The sequence below is a fragment of the Phaseolus vulgaris genome, chromosome 3 (genome assembly GCF_000499845.2).
Source record: "Phaseolus vulgaris cultivar G19833 chromosome 3, P. vulgaris v2.0, whole genome shotgun sequence".
Classification (NCBI taxonomy): Eukaryota; Viridiplantae; Streptophyta; class Magnoliopsida; order Fabales; family Fabaceae; genus Phaseolus; species Phaseolus vulgaris.
In genome coordinates this window covers 25,648,049-25,667,370 of record NC_023757.2, presented here as the reverse complement: position 1 = coordinate 25,667,370, position 19,322 = coordinate 25,648,049, and the positions used below count along the sequence as shown (strand labels likewise).

General features: G+C 37.9%; 2 protein-coding genes and 1 long non-coding RNA gene across 3 annotated transcripts; all 3 read right to left on the bottom strand.

Annotated features, from left to right (window-relative positions):
- Positions 1–7,020: 7,020 nt before the first annotated feature.
- On the bottom strand, positions 7,021–7,527 carry LOC137839436 (uncharacterized). The gene has a single exon (XM_068648551.1). It carries the CDS (start codon positions 7,525–7,527, stop codon positions 7,021–7,023), a length of 507 nt encoding a protein of 168 aa, XP_068504652.1.
- A 4,509-nt stretch (positions 7,528–12,036) lies between these two features.
- LOC137806936 (serine/arginine-rich SC35-like splicing factor SCL28) lies at positions 12,037–16,804 on the bottom strand. The gene is made up of 7 exons (XM_068607334.1): positions 16,428–16,804; positions 15,781–15,858; positions 15,225–15,389; positions 15,054–15,115; positions 14,894–14,933; positions 12,861–13,076; positions 12,037–12,336 (listed from the first exon to the last, which is right to left on the bottom strand). Exons 1-7 carry the CDS (start codon positions 16,619–16,621, stop codon positions 12,327–12,329), a joined length of 765 nt encoding a protein of 254 aa, XP_068463435.1. The 5' UTR covers positions 16,622–16,804; the 3' UTR covers positions 12,037–12,326.
- Positions 13,594–13,998, bottom strand: LOC137806937 (uncharacterized). Its single transcript, XR_011080452.1, has 2 exons — positions 13,851–13,998; positions 13,594–13,735 (listed from the first exon to the last, which is right to left on the bottom strand). It is a non-coding gene; the product is annotated as an uncharacterized lncRNA (long non-coding RNA).
- Positions 16,805–19,322: the final 2,518 nt, after the last annotated feature.

Sequence of the window (19,322 nt, the reverse complement as noted above, 5' to 3'; positions counted from 1 at the left end):
GTTGTCACTCTTCACACCAATCTTACAAGGGATTCAAGGGCAAATTCCTAAAGATCCGCTGTAATAAGAGGGACCCAACTCTTATAGGTGGGTTCCCCTTGTATTGGACTGAGAAACCGAGATTCCAAGGTGTCAGATGCTTGGAGGACATGCCCCAATAGGAGCGAGAGGTGTGCCTCTTCTTCTTCAGCTTAAAGGTGGTTTTTGACACAACCACCCTCATAAGCCAAGAGTTCTCCCCAATGGGACTTAAAGACTATATTGGTATCTCTTCCTGCTTTACTCTTGTTGGTGCTGACTGGTATATCTGTTTACTAAATTTCCCCTATTTTTCAGCAGACAGCATGTTGGGTATGCTTAACAAGAAGGAGTTGGTGGCTAAGGCCAAAAAGATGAAGACAACTGCCCAAGCTTCCCCTACGAAAGACTTGAAGCTTAAGGTTGTTGTTGAGGTTGTCCCCTCTTATGATGAAGAAACCTACTATGGGTCTGTCTTCAAGAGGAGGCGAAAGTCTGCCACTGAGCCTGCTGAACACTCTGCTTCAGATGGTCGCGCACCTTCTCCTCAAGCTCCTCCACCCAGTCCCCCTCCTTCTCACGACATAGTGGTGCAGGAGAGTGCGGGTGTAAGTGCGCCAGTGGGAGGATTGTGGGATCCTACCTTGGATGCCCCTTCCTTCCTCGAGAAGATCCTGCTATCTGCCAAGACCAAAGAAAAACTAGAGAGCTTGGAGGAGGACCGGCTGGTGGAGCAAGCAGTGAGGCAACTGGGGCAGGCCTTGGCTATGAACTGCCTGGCCATCTTTAAACTAAGGGGGTGGAAAGGTGATGACTTTTTATGGCAAGTGCATCGCGTTTGTCAGAAGTAATAATTGTCCCTAAAGACGGATATCGATCCCACAAGGAACAGTGAATTATCGAGTACAATGATCGCTAAATATAAAAACAGAACAATAAAAAGAGTTTTGAATTAATTGTGTTGGCACTGATCAATAAGAAAACAGACAAAGAATTGGTTGCTTCAAGTTGGAAAAATAGGGATTAGGTTTCATCTTTCTCACTCTTATGTATTTTGATTAGCATGTCAATATTAAGTTCTTTGATTGAAATTGATGCCCGTATAAAAATCATTTATATTGATTCCTCGCATATAAAATCCTTAAGAATGTTCCCTAACTATCGATCCCTCGCATAATTATAAGAACAACTTAGAATGAAGTTCAGACGTTAATGGCAATTAACATTTCAAGTCTATCCCTAGCACTCAAATATGTTAAGTATTCTTGTTTAGTTCCAAACCCTAAAAATACCTCCCAACAAGATTTAAGATTCTCAATTTGTCACGGAAAATTAAAAATATAACAACAATACCAATAATCTATCAAGAACTGAATATTAATATATAAGATATCACCTCAATACATAAGAGTTTGAGCAGATTACTCTCAATCCCAAAGGGTAGAATTAGCCACGCATACTTCTAGCATCTTCCATTCTCCCAATTGGGTTACAATTCACTTTATGGTATTTTGCTATCAATCTGGCACACTAGGGTTAAACCTCTAGCCCTCTATTTATCCTAGTTTTCTAGGGTTAGGTTGCTTCTTGTGTCGCGTTAATGGGCTAAATGATAAAACATAAAAAAGGCCCAATCTTTCTTTGCATCTTTTTCCATTCTGGGACCTTCCAACTTTCTCTTTTTGGCTCAAATTATTCTCCTTTACTCTAAATATTCAATCCTCCCTAGAAATCTGCAATTAACACCAAATTTGTGAATAAAATGCTCTTATGAATCCCACAAGGTTGCTGAGCTCTCACAGCAAGTTAGTGGGCTCCAACAAGAAACAGTTAAGCTTCATGAGGAGCTTCAGAGGTCGCAGCAAGAAGCCAAGGCTCTCTTGACTGCAAAGTCCAAGGAGGTCTTGGAATTATCTAACAAGAACGTGGAGCTCCAGACCGAGGTGGAAAGGTTGAAGGAAGAGTTGGCCAAGAGGGGCGAAGAGCTGGTCCGAAAGGATGAAAAGCTGAAGAAGGTCAAGGAGGCTCTTACTGACGATGCTGCCAACTCATACCTGCCAGGTTTTGAGGATGTCGTCGCCCAAGCTTCAGGAATCTACCCTGAAATAGATTTCTCCCAACTTGCTTTGGGAAAGACTGTGGTAGATGGGCGACCAGTGGATGAGGAGGAGTAGAGTCTTGAGTCTTCATGTACTCAACTGCCTTTTGCAGCTCTTTTAACAACTTCTTAAACCTTTGTATGTATCAGTACCTTTATTTATTTAACTCGTTTATCTTTGTCACACCTCGACTAGTGTATCAACAATGCATGCTTTAGTAAACATGACTATTGTAACTTAATCAACTGATGATAATATAACCGACCACCTTATCAATGTGATACATTGATTCAGCATGGTAAATCATAGTCCTTTTGGCGGAGCTATCTCATGGACGACCCATACCTTCTAGCCGTAAAGGATGTCTTACTTTCTCGAGCGTTGATTAGCTACATGAGCAAGGGATTAGGTTTTTCGACTTGGTCGCGTAGGACTTATGCACTTGGAAAGTTTATTCGCTTTCTTCACACATCCTTCCCCAAGGCTAGGGGTGACTTGAGCATCTGACTTGGAGCCAATCTCTACGCCAAGTCTGCCCTTGAATGGATTTTAGTGGCTTAGAGTATCTGACTTGGGTGTTGGCTCACACATCAAGTCTACTCTTTAACGATTTTCATTACTTGGAGTATCTGATTGAGTGTTGGCTTACACACTAAGTCTACTCTTAAGTAATTTTCATTACTTGGAGTATCTGACTTGAGTGTTGGCTTACACACCAAGTCTACTCTTAAGTAATTTTTATTACTTGGAGTATCTGACTTGGGTGTTGGCTTACACACCAAGTCTACTCTTCAATACCGGGGTAGGTTGTCTTACCGGCCCTCGGTTAAATAATTTTGAGTCCATTCAGGGTGCCCAAACTCAGAATCTTACTGAGAAAAGGTTTCCCCATCTGAATAGCATGCTCGTCAAGTCACCTAGGCCCCAGAATCTTACTAGAGGAATAGGTGGCCTTGTTTAATTGTCAATCATACACACACTGTGCTTACTCAAATATATTACCGGTCAAGTCGCCCTATTGTGCGTTAACAGAGTATTTTGGCAAATCATCTTCCAAGAATAATTTTTCATTGGGTGACCTCATTAAAAAACCCCGTAAGGGAAAAAGAGTGTCCCCTTAGTTATTCAAATTGTTCATAAAGATCGACAAAGATATATTAACTGAAATAAAACTTAAGGTTTGCCCCATTCCATGTTCGGGGTATAGTTCCACCCTCTAAAGTCTCGAGCCTGTATCCTCCATTTCCGAGTGCCTTTACCACGCGGAATGGGCCAGTCCACTTGGGAGCTTATTCTCCAACTGGTAAGGGTGAGCCTTTCGCATCATCAGGTCGGCAATTTGGAACTGCCGAGGTCTGAGCTTGGACTTTTGCTTCTGCTCCACCCTTCTCTTCAAGGCTTCAGCTTTGACGCGTGCTTGCTCCCGCACCTTGTCGAGTAGGTCTAAGTTCACCTTCCTCCCTTCGTTAGACTCTTCTATCACAAAGTTCTGGAATCGCGACAAGCTCTCCTGGATCTCCATAGGGATCATGACGTCTGATCCATATACCAAACTGAAGGGCGTTTCCTTCGTGGTGGATTGTGTAGTGGTGTGGTAGGCCCACAAGATTCGAGGTACTTATTCTGCCCAGTCCCCTTAGCCTTCTCCAACCTCCTCTTCAAGCCTCTGAGCAAGATTTTGTTGGTGGACTCGACCTGTTCGTTCGTTTAAGGATGCTCTACCGAGGCGAACACCTGCTTGATGTCGAGCTCTGCGCACAACTTGCACAGCTACTGACTCGCAAACTAGGTGTCGTTGTCAGACACTAAACGTTTTGGGATCCCAAAACGACAAACAATATTTTTCCACACAAAGTGTTGAACCCTGTAGGCAGTTATCTGCGCAGCTGGTTCAGCTTCTATACACCTGATGAAATACTCAATGGTCACCACCAGATACTTCATCTAACAAATCACTAGTGGGAATGGGTCCAAGCTGTGGAAAGGCCAGGGGTTGTGTATGGATCGCAAATCCTCTGGGGGTGCATGATGCCAATCAGCATGCTTCTGACATTCCTCGCATCGTTGTGCATACTTCATGCAGTCTTCCCTCATGGTCGGCCAATAGTACACCGCTCGAACAGCCTTCAGGGAGAGAGCCCGTCCCCGACATGACTTCCACAGATGCCTTCATGGAGCTCTGCCACGATGCGCGTACACTAATCCCCGTTGATGCAGGTGAGGATAGGATGAGTGTAGCCATGTTTGAACAGTTTTTTGTCTACCAGGATATACCTGCCTAAGTTCTTCTTGATTACCTTAGCCTCCACAGGCTCTACCAAGAGCATGCCATCAGGAAGGTACATTGATATGGTGTCATCCAAGTTTCACCCATGTCGACCTGACAGACGTCCAACGATTCCTCTCCCGACAAGCCATAAGCACTTACCTTGTGCACCTTTAGCGTTTCTTGTGTCAACGATCGATGCCCTCTTCTTCCAACCTCCAAAGCCCCCACGTGTTGGACCTCTTCCACACAACCTGCAGTGGTTCTAGGTGACTTCAGAGTCTCTTGGATGACTAACCTCTGGCGACCTCCCTTGCTTGAGCTGGCGAGTTTGGCCAGCAAGTCTGCTCGAGCATTTTGTTCCCTCGAGATATGCACTAATTCAAACACGGGAAAAGTCTCCCTTAAGAGTGTGGCATACCTTAAGTACGAGGCATCTGCGGATTCTTGGCCTAGTACTCACTTGTGACTTGCCCAGTCACTAACAATGAATTATTATTTACCAATAAACTTCGAGCACCCAATTCTTTGGCTAACAACATTCCAGCTACCAGCGCTTCGTACTCAGCCTGGTTGTTGTTGGCTTTAAAAGCGAATCTAAGGGCCTACTCGATCAGCAATCCATTTGGTCCCTCTAGGATTATACCAGCTCCGCTACCTTGTTGGTTAAAAGATCCATCCACGGAGAGAACCCACTGGAAATATCCACCGTCTACCTGAGGGACTTTTGAGGAAAGTTTCACCACAAAGTCAGCATAAACCTAGCCCTTGATAGCCCCCCTAGGTTCGTACTGTACGTCAAACTCGGACAGTTCGACTACCGAGCGTACCATCTAACCTGCTACGTCAGGTTTCTGGAGGACCTTGCGAATAGGAAGGTCGGTCAGGACAATCACTGTGAAGCTTTGGAAATAGTGACGGAGTCACCGAGCTACGAATACAATTGCCAAGGTTTCCTTCTCGATGGCCTAATAGCGTACCTCGAGCCCTTACAACACCTTGCTCACGAAGTATATGGACTTCTGAACATGATCTTGTTCCTGTACGATGAACGAGTTGATCGCTCGATCTGTAACTGCAAAGTAGAGACGAAGAGGAGTACCTGGCAGCGGCTTACAAAGGACAGGCGGGCTAGCCAAGTACTCCTTCAGTTTGAGAACACCTCTTCACATTCGCAAGACCACACGAAGCGGTTGTTCTTCTTCAAACACTAGAAATAAAGATACCCCTTATCTCCTCCTGCTGATAAGAACCAGGATAGGCCGGTCATTCCCCCAGTTAACTGTTGTACTTCCTTTACAGTGGTAGGGTTCCTCATCCCTATGATCGCCACGCACTTATCGGGATTTGCTTTTATCCCCCGTTTAGTGAGCATGAACCCCAAGAACTTCCCTACCTTTATCTTGAATACACATTTTTTTGGGTTAAACTTTAGGTCATATTTAGCTATTGTGGCAAATAAGTCCTCCAAATCAGCAACATGTTGGTCTCTCTCTTCTGAGGTGACGACCATGTCGTCAACGTATGCCTGCACATTTTTCCCAATCATAGGGGCGAGAATCCTATCCATCAGTCTTTGGTAGGTTGCGCCAGCGTTCTACAGCCCAAAGGGCATGACCTTGTAATAGTAACTGGAGAGCTCCATCGTGAACGCAATCTTGCTCTAATCGCAGGGGGCAAGCAGATCTCGTTGTACCCCGAAAATGCGTCTAAAAAACTAAGAAGTCGGCAACCCGAAGCGTTGTCCACCAAGGCGTCAATGTTAGGCAGCAAATATGAATCCTTGGGACAAGCCTTGTTCAGATCTGTGAAGTCGACACACATTCTCCATTTCCCATTGGCCTTCTTGACCAACACTACGTTCTCTAACCACTCAAGGTATTGGATTTCCCTTATGTGGCCAGCACTTAGAAGTTTTTAGGTTTCTTCCCAGATGACCAGGCATCTCTCATCATTGAATTTCCTTCTCCTTTGTATCACGGGTCTGACCTTCGTGTTCATCATGATTCGGTGGCACAAGAAGTCAGGGTCGATGTCGGCCATGTCAGAGGCAAACCATGCAAAATCGTTTAAGTGTCTCGTTATTACCCCGGTGACCTGATCTTGAATCTCCTGGCACAGTGAAGTGCCGAGTTTGAATTTCTTTCCTTCAATCTCTTTCTCCTGAACCTCACTTGCAGGCTCAGGTCGCCTCTCACTGGAGATTTCTACACGGCTGGTCCCTTCACATCCTTGTGGTTGGGCGACGACCACACATATTCCTCTTTTGTTCTTCAGGTTGTTCTCATAACACTTCATCGCCGCCTTCTGGTCAGACTTGATAATGATTACCCTTCCCTCAAGGGAGGGCAACTTCATCTTCATGTGCCTCGTTGAGGCTACCGCGCCTAACCTGTTTAAGGCAGGTCTGCCCAAAATCATGTTATAAGCCGAAGTTGCATTAACAACTAAATACCTAATACTAATTGTGCGAGATGAGGTGCCATCTGAGAAAGTCGTCCTCAACTCCACATGTCCCCTTTCTTCCACCTGGTCCCCATCTAAACCGAACAGGCAACCATTGTATGGTCTCAGCTGGTCGGGCGACAACTGCAAGTTGTTGAAAGTCACCCAAAACATCACGTCGCCCGAGCTCCCCTAATCGATGAGGACCCTGTGTACTTTTCTTCCCACAGTCACGACCGAGATCACCACTGGGTCGTCCTTGTGTGGGACTACGTCTCTCAAATCAGCTTTGGTAAAGTAGAGGTAGGGCTCGGCCGACTGATCAGGCTCTCGCGCCTCTACCGTCATCACCTCCCTTGCGTACTTCTTACGTTTAGAGGCGGTGCACCCTCCTCTTGAAAATCCTCCTGAGATGGTATTAATCTCGCCATGGACAGGCACCTCGTGCATTTGGTCCCCTGATGGTAGCTCCTCCTTCGATCCTTCCTGGCTCCCTTCTAAATATTCCTTCAAGAACCCATCCTTTACCAGTCTTGCTAACTGGTAGTCGAGGGCTATACAACGCTCCACGTCATGCCCGAAGGCCTTGTGGAAATCACACCAGATCTCCTTGTGTGACCCCAAATTCTTATCAGATTTCGGGGGGAACCTCAACTTGTCTGCCATACCTGGCGAAGCCAGCAGCTCCTTGTAAGTCATTCTGAACTTGGGTCAGAAAGGCAAGTCGTCCTTTGCTTTTGACCTAGACTGGTTCTTTCTCGACGCATAAGGTGCTCGCCGGGTGTCTCACCTCTTCTCGGTCACAACTTCATGCACTCTCATTGGTTGGGCTCAACCGCCTTCTCTGGGTTTGGCCTGCCCTGTGTGCGTGCTCCCGCGCTTTACTGTTACAGCTTCTTCCGCGACGATGTGGGCAACAACTCGTCGTCGGATCTCCCTGAAGGTCCTTGCCCGGTTTCTGATCAATGAGTCACTGGCCCTAACATGATCCCCTGCCCGAAAGCATGGACCATTAAAGCCTTGTCCTGGGTATGGAGTTTTACCACGAATGCCCCAAACCTATTCACGAAATCTTTCAAAGGTTTTCTCTGCCTCTGTTTCACCCCGAAAAGGTCAAAAGGGACAGGCAGTTGAGCTCGGTTGACGATGAATTGTTCCCTGAACAATGCAGAAAACTGATTGAAAGAGGTGATGTGGCCATTTGGGAAGCCAATGAACCACTGTAGCGATGTGCCTGTGAACATGCCCATGAACATCTTGCAATGCATAGCATCTATTCCTCCCGATATCATCATCTGGGCATTAAATGCTGTGAGATGGGCTTCCGGGTCTTCTGTACCTGTAAAAAAAATCTTAGGCATCATGAAACTAGTAGGTACAACATCGTTCATGATTGCATGTGAAAAAGGCATGGGGCGAGCCCTTGCTCGGATGGTTGGGCTTCGCTCTCCTGTGGAGCGCTCTCCCAACCGTTGTAGGTCCCTATGCAATTCCTCGTTGGCTTTGCGTAGCTCCTCGTTGCTTGCTCGTGACGCATCTAGCTCTGCCCTGAAATGGTCTTGCCTAAGTACCTGTTCAGCTCGAACCTCCCACATGAGCCTCTCCTGGTCAACCCTGGATGTCGCCACTGTCTCTTGAAGGGCACTACCGGTCTCCAAGAGTTGTTGTATGGTGGGGTTGTCACTCCCTTCTGGTCATGCCGGATCTTGCCTCGTATTCCTCATCACACCTAAAAGCTTGAGCACAACTGCGGGTCCCACGGTGGGCGCCAGATGTTCTTGCCGGTTGACCCGCTCGCCGATTGACTCTGAAGAAAAGCTCTGACTCCATCTATCTCTGCTGGAATTTATTCTTTTCTTTGGTACGTTGGAACGCGGCTTCGTTGAGATAGAGGGGGGCCTACCTATTTATTGCACTCTGACGATCAAGTCAATACAGGGCTTTATAAGAAACAATAAGTAACTAGTTTCATTCTTAGTAACAGCATCCCTTTAACCTGGGATCTCAGGTCCCTTTTATAGCCTACCTCTTGTAACAGCTTTCTATCACGAGAATATCATCTCAACTGAAAGCGTACTCGAAAAGAAAATATTTTGTTCAAGGGCCCACTCTCTTGGTGCTGCAACCGAACAAAACTTTTCCTCTCTAGAATTCATAGAATCATAACAGAATAACCACCAGGGTACCAACTCATGTACCAGCATCAAGGGTCCAATCTATTTTACGTAGCCACCCTCAGCGTGGTGTTATGCTATACATGCAACCTAACTTATCGTGCCCTAAGACACATGAGCTTAGGTTTAGAGAAAGCGTTTTACTCGCACTAGACTCATACACACTAAGCGCACCACTATGTCCATTACTACCCCTTGTTGACCGCCTAGGTCTTGCGCACGAAGGGTTACGTTAAGTATACAAAAAAAATTAACACACATATCTTGAGCCCAACCACTTAGCCCATCAACTTGGCCCAAAAGCCGAGATGACCTATCTTGGGCAGATGCTAAGCTCCGACCAACGATCACTGAACCCTGAGCGCTCTGGTCCAATACAGAGCCTAAATGGAAGGTAACAATGGAGGAGGAGTTAAGGAAAATAGAGAAAAATTAACTCAAACCAAAGGCCTACTAGAGTTAAATGGGGGTAAAACCAACTAAAAAAATAAAAATATAAAACAAAAATGGTTGCAAATAGACTTTTGTAATGATAAGACATGAAGATAAGGTGTATAAATTGAAGAAGGCTTTATATGAGCTAAAACTTGCACTTCGAACAAGGAATACAATAATAGATTGTTTCCTTTTGCAGTTGAGTTGCAACAAGTGTACAATAGACTATGTAGTTTATATGAGAGTTATTATAAGTGATTTGATGATTTGCGTCTATATAGACGACTTATTAGTTATTAGATGACTTATTAGTTATTGACAGTAATATTGTAAAATAGAGGAGTTTAAAAGGAGAATTATGTTGCATTTTGAGATGACAATCTGGTATTATTATCCTATTTTTTTTGGGAATAAAATTTGTATTTACTAATGATGAATTTTTCATGCACTAAAAAAAGCGTGCAATTAAAATATTAAAAAAAATCATATTCTAGATTGTAGTTTTTTACAAACAATATATGGTTGTGGTATAAAATTAGAGATGGAAGGAAGTGACAAGATAGCCGATGCAATCTTGTATAAAAAAATTATTGGTTCGCTAATATTTTTATGCAACAATAGAAGTAACATAGTTCATGGAATAAGGCTGATTAGTAGGTATATAGTTCATCAAAGGTTCTCTAATTGGCTTGTAGCTAAGAGAATATTGAGGTATACTAAGAACACATTGGCTTGTAACTAAGAGAATATTGAGGTATATTAAGGACACTTTAGGATATGGGTTGTTGATTTTAAAACATAATAAAAACAATTATGAAGTATTTAATTATTGTGATTCAAATTGGAGTAGTAATAAAAGTGACAGGAAAAAGTATAGAAGTTATGTGTTTATAGTGTGTGGATCACCTATTTCATTATGTTCTAATAAGGAGTTAGTGGTGACATTATCTTGATGTGAAGTTGAATACATTGCAACCTCAATAGAAACTTGTCAAGACTTGTGTCTTGAGAACTTGATGACAAAAATGAAAATTGAAAGAAAAGAATCTATGGAGATACTAGTAAACAACAAGTCATTTATAAGTTTGGCTAAACATCCTATTGCTCACAGAAGGATTAAACATATTGAAATGAGATTTCACTTACTAAGAAAATAAATTGGAGTTAAAATATCACAAATCAATGAACAAGTTACTAATATTTTAACAAAGGCTCTCAAAGTTAACAAATTTAAGTTGATTAGAGAGATGGTGAGATTGTGGTTTATTACTCCTATGAATTAAGAAAAAGTGTTGTAGATAACTGAGTCAATATTACATGTTAGTTAGATAGTTAGTAAACTATTAACTAAGTACTATAACAGTTCTATAAATAATAATAAAGTAGTGTGATACATGTGTTTGAAATGTAAAATTTCTAATTTAACATTTATATTCATTGTTCCTTTTTTCTTTTATTTTTTGCTATTGTGGATGTATTTAGTATGTTCCAATAACTAAATATAAATTATCATAACTAAATAAGACAAAATAAATAAAACATCAATCTAAAAAAATCTATGCCTGAAACCATTTTTAAATCAAATTGATTGTGAAACTAGCTTCAAAAATCTTAACACAATCACTATTTCCTAATAAATCTTAAAAAGGAAGTAGAGGAAAGTTGACTCATCCTAACCTACCTTATGGGCTGAACAGGACATGGCAAAACTAGTTCAAATAATTATTTTTGGATCCTTTGTGCGTATTCGTTATCATCGTACATTGGTATTATGCCATGAAAAGTAGAGTACCTTAACCTACACTGGAAGATGAAGAAAATTGTTCCCTAAATGAGTACGAAACTTAGAATGATTATTTGCTTGCAAAATTTATAGCGTGGGTGTAGTCCTATCTTGAGTTGATAAGAACAGATCACTTTGATTTGAATTTGCCAATTATCATTGATTAACACTTCAACCTAAAGACCCCAAAAAAAAAATCAGACTCCATTGAAAAAGTGCACTAGTATGGATTTGATCTGAGAACTGTGGACTAGAAAAACTTTATCGCTGTGTCCAATTTTGTGAATACACACAATTTACTATATATTTTTTATGTATATATACCAATTTATTTAGTTTAACTACGAACCCACCGTTTGACCAATGATCAACATAATATATCAATCGGTTTAATAACCAGTCAGAAATTTAAAAATGCTCAGTGAGCATGGGCATATAACAACCTAACCCACACCATATCCTTCTTCCTTCTTCAGAGTGATACAGTCAAACATCTTTCTACCAGTTTTTCCAATTATAAAGTCACAAAAATACACAGCCGCTTTATTCTCACAAAATGGCTTGTCTATACTCAGTCTCACAGTCCAGTTAACCCAAATCAAAACTCTCTACAAATTTAGGTGTTATGACGATTTTAATAAATAAAACAAAAAACACTACACTATAAGTTCTCGACAATCTGTAAATAGATTTCTCAACAAAGTTTCAATTTAGTAAATTTAATCAACTTTTTTTCCCTCAACCAAACACAGCTTTAAAATTAATATAAAATTTAAGCCAAAAACTACAAACTTCAAATTTTTAGCTTTCAAATAGTTTTAAGTAATAAAAAAATGAACCAAACATATTATAAATATAGAAACGATTCATGAACAAATGTCTGAAATTTTTGAAACTGACGACAAAGTCTAATCCGAGTCATCCAAAACGACAAACCAAACCAAACTACTTTCTGATAGTTATCGCCAACGGACTCCTAAATATTAACACATCACAGTCTTTTCTAAGCTACATTTGCATCTTTCAAAATGGCATAGTTTTTAGCTACAGTATGTGGTCACAGAAAGACGGAATTGACCACCTTCAACTATCCGATTGATGGCAATTCAGCGTGGACTGCACAAAGAGAAAGAACTAATCAACCATTGTACTAGAATTTCAACGATAATTAAATTACAAATCCAAGTCATTGTACAAGTTATCGTTTGTTCAAACAAAACTTCGCAAACATCCTGACACGAGACACTAATTATACCATCAGTAAACTTAACTAGTGAATGACAAGTGTTCATCAGCCTCGGAAGGAGGTAGTGGCCTTTGTTATTTTGTTAACTCAAATGTTATTATGCATTTACTACACACAAAAACTGTAATGTGGTGTTGTCTCCAATGTTTAAGATAAAGCACTTAAAATCTCTAAACTGAGCTCGATTCTAAAATCAAAAGAATGAATTAAAGGTAAATTCATCTTTAGAACTCGGAGCCTTATTTATATAAATATGACCTGCTACAATTTTACGTTTTCAAAAAAAATCTTCAATGCATTAAACTGAACGACCATATTTTAATTAAAAGAAATTTCATTTGATTATACTTGCAATTATGTCAAATTCAATCAATAATACTCTTCAAATTCATACCTGTATGACCGTGAACGAGACCTTGATGGACTGCGATCATTACCCCTAGGGCTCTGGGATCTGCTAGGCGTCTGACCCTTCTTGTCATCAGGACTTCGACCATTCTCCCTGGGACGAGGGGACTTCTTGTAGTCCTTCCCACCACTAGGGGAGAGAGACCTAGAATAAGATCTTGATCGCTCAGGAGAATAATAATCATCCCTACCCCTGTCATCCCTATATGTCAAGTCAACACATCAGTGTGGAATCTTAGTTATAGATCATAGGTAATATAAGTGCGGCCAAAAGAATACAACTACATATACCCCACATGAAAAATAATTACCAACCATAAACATTTCACAAACCAATCGAGATCTGAAGATATGGAACTACACCAGAATACATAAAATTTATCAGAAAATCACTCGAACCATACTTTCAATTTTTATTTCACAATAGAAATAATACTCACTTCCCTACAAAATCTAATTTAGCCAAAATATGACCTCTACCTACCTCTCCAATAGTTTCTAGACAAATATGACACTTGGATCCCAGCACTGAGATTCAAATGAAAACCAAAATTTTATTTTGTTTTATGAGAGAAATAATACTTCCTCTTCAAAATCTAATTAGCCAAAATATGACCTTTACCTGTACCTTTCAATAGTTTCTGGACAAATATATAACACTTGGATCCAAACACTGAGAGTTATGATGTACTGCAAGATCAGCATCTGGTAACTTCATAGCTCTCTTTGTTCCAACTTTCTAAAATCACAACTATCTTTCTTGCACAATGTCATCATACATCTACCGGTATAAACTTTGGCTTCCATTCTTTGAGGATGTGATTTTCTTTGGCCAACTATAAGCTTTATATTCTTTCTTAACTGGATAGTATACGCAAAACAAGATATTAAACTATATAATCTTCCTCATAAAATTTATACAAGGGAATCAAAAGAGTACTCGTTTTAACCATTCCTTCAGGCACAAACCAAATACCACAAAGTAGGGAAAGCCCATGCAACTGGCACAATTATGCAAATTTGGTATCGATATTTCTTATGGAGACTTTGATAGATACATAAGCAAAGTAGCGCATCTCTTTAAGCCTCTTTACTCGTTAATCTTTATTAATCCATCTTTAAAGTCTTCCATTTCACTTTATTATCTGCATAAAGAAGACCATAAGCAGATATCATTCAATTCATTTAAACACATTAAAGGAGTGTTGTTAACGTCAAATGACTGGGAGCCGTTCTAATTGTAAGTAAACCTGGAAATTATACTCTAGCTGGAGGAAGTAGAAGAATTATCAACATCAATATAAATCAACTAGCTACTTTGAATGTCAATCAGTACAGAGACACAAACAACACCTAGACATACTGTTCAATTAGTAAACAAACATAATAACCAACTCAGTAAGTGTACTATTAAGATATTTCAATAAGATTGAGGACAGCATTGATACTTGCAAATAAACACCAAAACAAATGAAATACATCAATTACTTAAACTATAACACAATAGTTTCATTACATTGTGCAACGTAAACAACATAAAAGTAGAGGCCATGGCACCAAAACTGTTTATAATAGAGAACAAATCCAGATCAAAGAGAAATTTTGGGTGTATATTAAAGACAGTTAATTACACAAAACCTGAAACGGTTTCAGGCAGCAAGAATGTATAAAATAATGTCAAAAATCAGCAAGCAAACTCTTCTTCGACCATCTAAATCTCTGGTGACCAACTTCGACCATAATTCGATCAAATATCTAATTGATATATCATTCATCTGTGATTAGAAACCTATCACATTGCAGCTCAAATGAAAACATTCACAAGTCACAGCTTAGAAATGAAAGTATTTCTGAAGTCCTATTAATAATATTTCAGTACCTAAATACCATAAAATGTAGCACCATCATCATTTTAGTGAAAACTAGATATTAGTTCAGGCAAAAAAATATCCCAAAACTATGATTTGCTCAAAAAAAAACTAAAATGAAAATTAGACGGTTACTTTGTAAAACTCATACCTTGAATCATCCCTAGCAGGTGATGGAGACCGAGAATAGGCTGCAAAATTAAGAGAAATAATAACATAAAAAAACAAGGAAGAGCTCAAGCACAAAGGTTAAACAAAATATATAATTTGATAATTATCACATTATGAAACTAAAATAGAAATGTACTGACAGCGATATCGGCGCTGTGGGGATCTAGATCGATTTCTCCTTCTACCACCCCCATGTCGAGAACTTGTAACAGAAACACAAAAAGAAATGTTAAACATTACAAGAAGTTTACTGAAGATGCATTCATAATTACAACAGTGAGATAAATTAGCAAGTCAAACTGTAGTCACACCTTCCTCGAGAACTAACACGCATTTCTTGAGGAGTTTTCCTGTTTTCCTCAGCAAAAACAATTCTTATTTCGCGTCCACCAATGATAGTATGATTAAGATGTTGTTTTGCCTCAGCTGCATCTTCACCATATCGATATTTCACAAATCCAAAGCCTCGCGGTTCACTACAAAATCAATTCGATAAAATTTCAATGTTCTGAAAACAAAATGCATAATATTTAAGGATCTAATTGGACGAGTTTCCCATAAGCCCTTCCAGGGAAGTAAAATAAGAAGAAAATAAATGGATTTGACTTCTACATGAGCAAATTTAGATTAGGCACAAGTTAAGAATACAGATTAAAGAAACTACACGAGAGTTTGTAAAATTTAACTCGTGCACGAGTCAATTTTATCTTAAGGAGTAGTTAATTTCAAAGATTTTTCTTATTTATCCCCTAGGGGAAGGAACTTATGTAGAAGCTTATCCAAACATACCCTGTGAAAGCAATGTATTAAACAAGTGTGTAACAAGCCTAGCAAAAGCATATTATTTTGATGGTAAAACAAAAATACCCAGTGTAGTAATTTTTGGGTAGATAAACATCCTTCACAGGACCATAGCGCTCAAAAGGGATCCTAAGATCCTCAGGCCTGCAACACAAACAATAAAACTTCAGTTTAATTTCTTGAATCCCTTCACATTCAAACTTTAATTGGATAATTGTAAAAGAGGGTCGTGAAATAGTCATTGAATGCGTGTTCGCTAGCACCGAAAGAAAGTTCAAAGAGTCAAAATGAGAGCTCAGGCACTGAAATGTGGGTGTTGCAACACTTCCTGACAAAGCGGCATATATAACCTCGCGAACATTTTCTCCTTCCTATATCGGTTTACATATAAAATAATATAAAAATTACCCCAAAAAATCCCATTGGTTCAGTCTCTTTTTCGCAGTGGGAAGTACACGAAAGAAATCATTTAATTTATAGGATATCCAATCTACAATTCTCCCAAAATATGTGAAATTAGAGAGAGCAATTAAAGTGCATCAGGCCAAACAATGTGTATACCAAAATATGGTATTAGATTTCCATATTACCATTATAAATTAGGGATTATAGATATACATAAATTTGGTGCATAAAGAGCAATGAAATGTGAGGTATGACGTCAGGTAATGAATGAGTTCAAAAAGAGCCTTAAGAAAGGAAGAAGAAAGGACCTGGCATCGAGGGGGAGATTGCGAACGAGCAAACCGGAAGGAAGAGGTGAGCGGCGGTCTCGGTATGACCTGCTGTCACCATAGCGGTCGTCGACATAGCGCTTGCGACCGCGCGGCAGCGGTGGCGGTGGCGGTGGGGTCCTGCTTCGACGCCGAGGGCTATAGCTTCTACTACGGCTTCGATACCTGCCCATTCCTGCCTCACACAAACCCTAGTTCTCGTTCTGCGGAGACAAATAAAACCCTAACAACCAAGAAGAGAGCAATATCGCAAAATGAAACCAAACCAAACCGCAAGTGTTTAAATAAAATAGAGAAAATATAGTATGTGTATATTTATAGCTGATCCCTCAATTGGACCGATTTACTTTGACTATGACTATAACCCGTTACCATCCATTTTAAATTTGGATTGTTAAATTTGTAATATTAGGCCCAACTTGTAATCTTTTTTTCCCTATTAGGGAAGTGGTTACAATTTTTTTCAATTGAATAAATTGATAAAAAAAAATATGTAAAAACTAGATCTAATGATCAATAAAAATATACTTAAAAATTTAAATTCAAACCTATCCAACTATAGCTGATTTTTTTCTCTATTCTTAATTTATGTTATACGAAACCTGAAACCTGAAACCTGGTCCAACCGTTATGGCCTTCACCATTCCAATGTTGTGCGTACTTTACATGAGTGTTCATATGTTTATAATCTTCCAAATTATAATTAGATAAATAAATAATTAAATATTTTTTAAAATTATGTTGTGTCATATTTATAACTATCACAGTTATAAATACATATATTTTTATTGTACATCATTTTATATATTTATTATAAACATTTTTTACAACAAGTACATTTTTACCTTTTTAATTTAAAAAACATACTAAGTATTTATAAGAGTATAATATATTTTTTTAAAGAATTTGAATTGTTTGATGAAATAATTTATTTAATTAACTTCAAAAAACTAAAATCTTAAAAAATATTGAGTATTTTACAATCATATAATTTTAACTTTTTTTTTCTTTTTATACTTATTATGTCTCTTATTTCAAACTATCCTTTCAATTTAAGGTGTGGATATCATTAAGTTTCATGGTTATTGTTATTTTTTGTTTATAATTTAAGTTATTTTTTACGTGAATTAATGTTATTTTTTAACTAATATTTAATTATTTTCTCAACAACAATAATATTCTTTTTCTCCGTGTTAAAAATGATTTTTTAGTTGATATTAATAGAGATTTTTTTAGTTGGTATTAGATGGACTTTTTAGTTTTAGCAAAGTTTATTATTTTGACCTATGGTATTATTAATATTGTTTTTTTATATAAGTCAAAGTTATTTTTCAATTCTTATATTGGTATTAATTTTCTCAACTTATTTATAAGATTTTCTTTTATCCCCTGTTTGTTTCTATGGATGTACTGTTCACAGGCAAAGAAGTGATAAGGATATCAGCTATTTGGATTTATGGTTGTGTGCAGGGAGAGAATATACTTGTGAACAGTAAATATCATCTATGTAAAGGGAAAGTCATGTCAACATCCATTATTTCCAAATTTATCCTCATTTAAATGTGTCACACTGCTTCATTTGAATGTATTAGTATTTAAAAAAAAATTATTGTACAATGTTTAAAATATATATATATATATAATATTTAAAATGAAGAAACAAATCATCATAAATTTTAAGGAAGTTTTAAGTTTGTTTATTATTTTATAAAATATAAATTATGTAAATAATGATAAACTAGTGTAAAAAAATATACTTAAATAAAATCTTCCATTTATATATTAGTTATTAGAGTAAATCAGGTTATACCTATTTTTCAAGTTTTAATAAGATATTTTATTAAATGTCGTTGGATTTAATTTTGTTTAAAGAAAAGAATATACTATATCTAATTAACATTGAAAATATTACCTGGGTTGGATCATGTGCATCAACAATACTAAACATTTTTTATTATAATTTTTTATGAAATCCTTTTCTATGGTTAATTAAGTTATATTTTTGTTGTTGTAGTATTTTTTGGATTGCTTTATTGTGAGATTTTTTAATATTAAAAAATAGTAACTTTCTATTTATATAAAATGTGATTTATTTTCTAATTTTATAGCACATGTTTGATATTTAAAGAAATTATTTGAAGTTATGTTTTTATTTAATTTGTTGTTGTGTTTATATTAATATATTTCTATGTATAATTATTATGTTTATGAGTTATAATTTTTTATGATTTTTTTCTATTGTTAATTACGTTATATTTTCTTTTGTTCTAGTATTTTCTATTTTTCATCACTACAAGGTTTTTAATTTTAAAAAATAATATTTTTTATTTATATAAGATTTGATTTATTTTTCAATTTTATAGCACATGTTTAATATTTTAAAGAAATTACTTGAAGTTCTGTTTTTATTTAATTTGTTGAATACATGTTTTTTTTTAATTATAATTTTTATATTATACATATTTACATTTAACATATATATTTTTTCTATTTATAATTTTTAAATCTACGAAATATGTGAAAGTTGTTCATTTTTAAACAAAAACAAGTCATTTTTTTATTAATTTTTTTAATAGACAAGGGTAAATCTGTAAAGTAACATTTCACACCTTTAAAAAAATTAAAATTTTCTCACAACCATCACATCACTCACAAACTTCCATAAACTTTCCTCGCACATCCATCCTAACATACCTCAATCCAAACACCCTCACTTTCTTCACACTTTCCTCACACATCCTCACACATTCATTCCCTCAAATCCTCACACATCCTCACACATTCATTCCCTCAAATCCTCACACATCCTCTCCCTAATCCAAACAGAGTCTTAGACTCCCATGGATGTACTGTTCACAAGGAAAGAAGTGAGAG